This window comes from Lemur catta, chromosome 3 (assembly GCF_020740605.2).
Source record: "Lemur catta isolate mLemCat1 chromosome 3, mLemCat1.pri, whole genome shotgun sequence".
Lineage (NCBI taxonomy): Eukaryota > Metazoa > Chordata > Mammalia > Primates > Lemuridae > Lemur > Lemur catta.
This window is the reverse complement of record NC_059130.1, coordinates 28,051,248-28,058,438: the sequence shown is the minus strand read 5'-3', so window position 1 is coordinate 28,058,438 and position 7,191 is coordinate 28,051,248. Positions and strand designations below refer to the sequence as shown.

Sequence of the window (7,191 nt, the reverse complement as noted above, 5' to 3'; positions counted from 1 at the left end):
TTCTGCCTCAGCCTCCTGAGTAGCTGGGACTACAGGCATGCGCCACCAGCTAATTTCTTTCTATTTTTAGTAGAGACTCAAACTCCTGACCTCAAGCGATCCTCCCGCCTCAGCCTCCCAGAGTCCTAGGATTATAGGCGTGATCCACCGTGACCAGCCAGCAATTTTCAAGAATACAATTCATCGACAGGCATGGTGGCTCAATCTGTAATCCTAGCACTTTAGGAGGCTGAAGTGGGAAGATTGCTTGAGGCTAGAAGTTCAAGACCAGTCTAGGCAATACGTGAGAGATCCTATCTTCCTTTTCCTTTCCTTTCCCTTCCTTCCTCCCTCCCTCTCTCTCCTCTCCTCTCTCTCTCTCTTTTTTTTATGTGTACCACTGCAGGTAAAGATCCCACCTCTACCAAAAAATAATTATTTTAGATTGAGACAGCGTCTCATTCTGTCACCCAGGCTGGAGCGCAGTGGTGTGATCATAGCTCACTGCAACCTTGAATGTCTGGACTCAGGCAATCCTTCCACCTCAGCCTCCCGAGTAGCTGGGATTACAGGCATACACCACCATGCCCAGCTCATTTTTTTTGGTACAGACAGGGTCTTGCTATGTTGCCCAGGTTTGTGTCAAACTCCTGGCCTTAAGTGATCCTCCCACCTTGGCCTCCTAAAGTGCTGGGATTACAGATGTGAGCCACAGTGCCTACAAAATTTTTGTTAAATTAGTCAGGCATGGTGGCACATACCTGTAGTCCCAGCTAATCCAGAGGCTGAAGTGGGGGGAAATCCTTTGAGCCCAGGAGTTTGAGGCTTCAGTGAACTATACTCCAGCCTAGGCAACAGAGCAAGACCCTGTCTCTAAAAAAAAAATTGTTATTAACCATAGTCACCATGTGGTACAATAGATCTCTTCAACTTATTCCTTCTATCTGAAATTTGGTATCCATTGACCCACATTCACCACCTCCCAGCCCCTGTAACCACAATTCTTCTCTACTTTTTTTTTTTTGAGAGTTCCTGAACTTTGTCTTCCAAATTGTTTCACAGCTTTTCATTTCTATTACATGCTTATTACATTCTTTAACTCCCAAAAGTTCTTTTTTTTTTTTTTTTTGAGACAGAGTCTCACTCTGTTGCCCGGGCTAGAGTGCCGTGGCATCAGCCTAGCTCACAGCAACCTCAAACTCCTAGGCTCAAGTGATCCTCCTGCCTCAACCTCCCGAGTAGCTGGGACTACAGGCATGCACCACCATGCCTGGCTAAGTTTTTCTATTTTTAGTAGAGACAGGTTTTGCTGTTGCTCAGGCTGGTCTCAAACTCCTAAACTCAAGGGATCCTCTTGCCTCAGCCTCCTATAATGCTAGGATTACAGGCGTGAGCCACCACGCCCAGTCCCAAAAGTTCTTTCTTATTTTGTCCTTTTTTTCTTTTTTTTTTTGAGATAGAGTCTATGTTGCCCAGGCTGGTCTTAAACTCCTGGGCTCAAGGGATATTCCGCCTCAGCCTCCCTGGTAGCTGTGATTATAGGTACACGCCACTGTGCCCAGCCTATTCCTCTTTTATAGCATCCTGTTCTGATTTTATGGATACAATATATTATGTCATATTTCTAAGCACTGTAAAGATTTATACACTTGCTAAGTTTTTATCTCCTTGCATAGTTTCTGTTTCTTCCACGTTGCTACTTTTATTTGTATGAGTCTCCATCCCTTGTTAGAGGCTTTCCTCATATATCTGGTGATCTTTGGCTCCATTTATTTATTTATTTTTTAAATTTTGTGTAGAGACAGAATCTCACTATGTTGTCCAGGCTGGCCTCAAGCAATCCTCCCGCCTTGGCCTCCCACAGTGCTAGGATTACAGGTGTGAGCCACCACATCCAGCCAGCTCCATTTATATTTATGGTGGAATTTTAAAAAACTAACTAGGAAAGTCAATTGTATTCTTATACACTAGAGAAGTTAAGACAATAATAAAAAGATAGGAAGAGTTATTCTACTAAATATAACTACAGTTTGCAACCAGCCTGAGCAACAGCAAAACCCTTTCTCTATAAAAAATAGAAAAATTAGCTGGGCGTGGTAGCCCATGCCTGTAGTCCCAGATACTTGGGAGGCTGAGGGAGGAGAATCCCTTGAGACAAGGAGTTTGAGGTTACACTGAGTTCTGATAATACCACGGCACTCTAGCCAGGGTGACAGAGCTAGACTCTGTCTCAAAAAAAAAAAAAAAAAATTTACAACTACAGTGTTTAAAAGTGTGATATGGGCACAAAGATAGACAAATAGATTAACAGAAAAGAACAGGGATGTGCATGTGTGTTTATAAATAAAGAAATATTTATATATTTGTATGTGTTTTTTCCAAATGGGGAAAAAATGAAATTGGTCCCCAGGTTCATACTATATACAAAGATAAATTCCAGGTATTTAAAATCCTAAATGAAAAAGACAAAACTATAAAACTTACAGCACATAACACAGAAGAGTATCCTTTTAACCTTGGGTTATAAGACATTTCTAAAAGATAGAGCTAACTACAAAGGAAAGACGAATTCAGCTACAATAAATCAACAACTTATATTCCCAAAAGATATAATAAAAAACCCCAAAAAGACAAAGTTTCATCACTATTAGTTCCTGTCCTTTGTTCTTGTGATACACCTCTTTAGAAAAATTCCTTTGCTGTCATTTTAGTGGGGTTTCCAGAGGGAATGGATGGATGTACATTAACTGTGTAAGATCTGCCACTCTTAACCATAGTGTTAAAAATTTTTTAATGAGAAAAAGACCTAGTAATGTTTGTGCTAGTTATATTTCCTCTAATACTCTAAAAACAAAAACATAGCCAGTAATTTAAGAAATATTTCCCCATGTACTTCCTCAAATTATCTCATGAACTATCTATCCAGTGATCCCACACTCAAGGAAGCAATTATCCCTACTTTTTTGGGAATCTGATGCATCTCTTTCTAGAAATTTTCCTGGGATTAACTCTAGTTATCTCCTTAGGAAAATCATTTTCTATCAAAATCAGGTTTTGGAAGTGGAACAAAAAATTAAGAAATAAGGAGAAGTTTGGGGGCCAAGATAATTTGGGGGCCGGGCGCAGTGGCTCATGCCTATAATCCTAGCACTCTGGGAGGCCGAGGCGGGTGGATCGTTTGAGCTCAGGAGTTCGAGACCAGCCTGAGCAAGAGCGAGACCCCGTCTCTACTAAAAATAGAAAAAATTAGATGGGCATGGTGGCGCATGCCTGTAGTACCAGCTACTCGGGAGGCTGAGGCAGGAGGATTGCTTGAGCCCAGGAGTTTGAGGTTGCTGTGAGCTAGGTTGATGCCATGGTACTCTAACCCAGGCAACAGGGTAAGACTCTGTCTCAAAAAAAAAAAAAAAAAGAAAAAGAAAAAAGAAAAGATAATTTGGGAAGCCCTGGATAGTTCTAGAAGATGAAATAGCCTTGACAAGACCAAGAAATTAGCATAAATAAAGGTTTTATTGGTCAGTTTGGGTGATATACTGACATATCCCAAATTCACTATTCCACATACCCAAGGCCCTAAGGTGACAGGAGAAGCTAAGCTTATTGATAATGGGCAACCAGTGGGAGGTGGAAAGGACCTAAAGGCCACTGAGGGTTAACAAGGCTACCGGGACCGGAACCAACGTCCTAGGAATAAGTCCAGGATGGAAAAGGCATCATCCATGGCTGGAGGTCTTGGTGATTCTGGATCTAAGGAAGAAAGTCATACACATAGGCTAAATGAAAGAGACTGGGTAGAGACACAGGAGAGAAATATTAAAAGGTAGAAGAGTAAGATTCCCCCTCCCCAAGGAGTCTTAGATGGACCCATTTGATTCATACTCTTAACTTACCACTTCTAGGACTGCTGTCTGCCTCCTGTCGGGTTACTGTGGTCTCTGTCCGGCCCTCACTGTCCACCACAGTCCGGTGCTCCTCTACTGTCTACAAGAAGTCCCCACCATATTCCTAACATCACTAAAAGTTATGTTCAGTGGTTTCTTTACACAGATCCCTCTTTTCAGGGCATTCTCTGGCCACAGTTTCCTTTACCCCTTTCTCTCAACTCACCCCATCTGGCCTAGTGATCTTGGTCACAGAGATGCTCTTGAAATAGGATTTGGGCTGGGGCTGTAAAACTGGGCCAAGACCCTCCTGGGAGACCTGGGAATCAAGATCTGGAAGGGCAAGAATATGAAGAACCAGGAAGGAAAGGGTCCATGGTTAAAAAAAAAAAAAAAAAAGGACAAGTGTGACAGGAAGAAACTTCAGGGAGGGAAAATAGACAGAACTTCAGGAGAATGATATAATAGAGGGCTGGTAAATGTCCTCTCCCTCCAGACTCACCATTGTCCTCTCTGGCTCTAGGATGGGGGGTCACAGGCCATATATCATCAAACTGCAGAAGAAGCCACAGTAGGTAAAAAGACACCTTCCAATCTGAAACTTGAAGGGTCATGGACCTCAAACTGCTCTAAAACCCCTTTCCCCAGGAGAAACAGTTCCATTCAGGATAGTTTTACTTCCTTACTCCTTCCTCCTTCCTGGCTGTTTTATGTATTGTTCTTCCAAAAAGCATTCCTGAAATACTTTCCTATCCTCCTCAAACAATCCTGCCTTATCCAAGAATCATCTAGACCAGTGATTTTTTTTTTTTAAAGAAACAGCAGAACTCCCATTTTCCCCCATAGAAAATCCTACAAGAAGCTTAATATAGAAAACACATAAATACACCAAGTGGAGAGCCTAGGATTCCCACCCAAGTCTATCAGATTCACCCAAGGATTCCAGTCTTTGTCCTTTATTAGTGGTCTCCCACAGGCTCTCATTTCAGACCCAGATGGAGTACTCACCCTATGAAAAGGTCTCTGGGAACCCCATTCTGGTGCTGGTTTAGGGGATTCAGTTCTTGCATCACTCTCCAAGACACCCCCAAAGATCCTGGGCTGGTGACTATCTGGATACTTAAGCATTGAGTCTCGAAGTGTCTGTCCCTCCCGCAGTCTCTCACCAGGTGTCTCTGACTCAGGACCTGGAAGTTCTGCAGAAAAGTGAAAGGTGGATGCTGGGGTGGGAAAGGACTTGGGCTCTTTAAGTCTCCCTGGAAATCATCAAGTCTTTTTATACTTCCCATCCCCCAACTACTCCCAGCAGGCTCCTAATTTCCCCCACCAACGGACTAGAAACCAAGGGTTCTCCCTCAGGGAAAGTCACACACCAGGAGAATGGGAAGGCAAGGTCCAGGCCCCCATCTCGCTGAAGATGCTATTGAAATCCCGTACTAGGTCATCAAAGCCAAAGTTATCGTGAAAATGCATCCCTCCTCCTGGGCTGAAGCTGAAGCTGAAGCCAAATTCCTCAGAGGGCTGGGGACCATCAAACCTCGGGCTCCCACGGCCCCAGGTGGCTCCTTCTTCTTCCTCTTCCTCCTCATCTTCATCTTCATCCCGAGTCATCCCTCCAAAAAAGGTATCTCTGTGGCTGAGAGTGGAGGCAGATTGGCCACCAAGATTCAGCACTACTTAAGCCGTAAATTCAACTCATGGTGGCAAAGTGGGACAAAAGCAAGGGTCTGGCAAGATGGGGAGAGGGTTAGAGGACTACCTGTCAAATCAAAACATAACAGCTGACAATTCTTTCTGGTTTTGTTTTTATCAGTCAGTCAGCACCTCGCAACTCCCCTCAAATACCTCCCATCGGTTTTTTTCAGGATCCCCCAGCCACTCCCCTCTCTCCCAAGGTCCTGCTCACTTGTTCATTGTCCTGTTCCCCGGACCCCCATTGTCTTCCCCGCCCGTGTCCCTGTTGCATCATCCCAGGTTGGAGAAAGGCTTAGGGTGCTGTTTCTCCTCTTAACGACCAACGCGGTCGCGGGGTGAGTGCCCAATGTTTCGGCTTCTGTCCTCTCCGTAGGAGTTGAAAGAGTGGGGAAGAGAATGTTTTCCCAAAAATATGGCGTAAGGGGTCAAGCTCTCCCCAGAAGTCCCCACCCTTGTCCGAGCTGGACCTATTCTCACCTCCGAGGTCCAGGAAAGCCGAAAAAACCCCGGAAGAGGTCAAAGAGGCTCATTCCCGTATTGGGACTCGAACTTTCAAACTCCTACCGTGGCCCATTCGCACCAGGGGGCTATCTGCGTTACGCTGTCGGAAATTGAGCGAGGCGTCAGTCCACGTTACCGCAAAGCAAGCCCGCGATCGGCCACACTGTCGTAAAACGACTCTCAGCCGGACGTGGAAAGGCTCTCAAATTTGAAGACTGACTTTACCCCGCCTTTGAGAGGCCAGATTCCTGTTAGCTTAATGGGCACAACGAACTTCCATTTTCCAATAACCACCTCCCTCCTAAGCCGATTCTTCTTCCTGCAGACCAACCCGGTCCAAAAAGGTGTTTCGAGGGTTTGATTCTGGATGGTACCCAGGTGAAGCCGCCAGAGGGCAGCCCAACCGCACAAATGGACCGGTGTGAGGCCCTTCCTCACCCCCGGCTAACCACACTCGGGGACGGCCAGTAGAAGCCACCTTGCCTCCTTCTCGGTCTTCTTTGTTTCTAGACTGACCTAGGTGCTATCTGGTATCGGGTGGACAAAAACGTTTTACTAAGCTCCTTCTAGTATTAAATTCCCCAGAATTGAGTAGTGATAAAGGCATGGGAACGCAAGGACTTAACTTCCTCCTCTCCAGCTAGGAAGGAGTCTGTCATAAGCATAAAGGATTCTTTTAATTTTTCCAAGCAGGCTTTGCAACCAGCAAGATAAAGGATTGGTAAGAAATTGAAGGGACAGGAGGATAGTGGAAGGTCCTAGGAAGGAAGAGTTTGGGGCCATAAGTATCTCTTTTTTCCTATCATTGACTTTCAAAGTCTCTCCACCTCTCCTTCCTGTACCCATCCCTATGCCAGGCCTTGCTCAAGACTCCTCCTCTTCAAGGGATTGAGTATAGCGATACCACAAGAAAGCACCCAAGAAGCAAGAAGTACTTTAGTTTACTTCTAGGAGGAACGGACCCCAAGCTTTAGTTTTGCCAGACAACAGTGCACGCTTCCCTCACTTTTCAGTTTATTTGCCTGGATCCAAGTTACACTTAAGACTCCATACCCAGCGCGGTGGCTCACGCCTGTAATCCTAGCACTCTGAGAGGCCAAGGCGGGAGGATCACTCGAGGTCAGGAGTTCGAGAC

The 7,191-nt window shown here is 45.1% G+C and overlaps 1 protein-coding gene across 1 annotated transcript; it reads right to left on the bottom strand.

Moving 5' to 3' along the window:
- Window positions 1-3,470: 3,470 nt before the first annotated feature.
- On the bottom strand, window positions 3,471-6,244 carry HAX1 (HCLS1 associated protein X-1). The gene is made up of 7 exons (XM_045545192.1): window positions 6,033-6,244; window positions 5,234-5,496; window positions 4,869-5,056; window positions 4,363-4,414; window positions 4,087-4,193; window positions 3,870-3,960; window positions 3,471-3,726 (listed from the first exon to the last, which is right to left on the bottom strand). The coding sequence occupies exons 1-7, from the start codon at window positions 6,083-6,085 to the stop codon at window positions 3,641-3,643; spliced, it is 840 nt and encodes a 279-aa protein (XP_045401148.1). The 5' UTR covers window positions 6,086-6,244; the 3' UTR covers window positions 3,471-3,640.
- Window positions 6,245-7,191: the final 947 nt, after the last annotated feature.

Excerpts from the sequence above, each read along its gene's own strand:
- HAX1 (XM_045545192.1), bottom strand. The coding sequence starts at position 6,085 with ATGAGCCTCTTTGACCTCTTCCGGGGTTTTTTCGGCTTTCCTGGACCT. Across the intron at positions 5,497-6,032 it reads GGCTTTCCTGGACCTCGGAG|CCACAGAGATACCTTTTTTG; the intron begins GTGAGAATAGGT and ends CTCCACTCTCAG. Across the intron at positions 3,961-4,086 it reads AGATCACTAGGCCAGATGGG|ACAGTAGAGGAGCACCGGAC; the intron begins GTGAGTTGAGAG and ends GACTTCTTGTAG.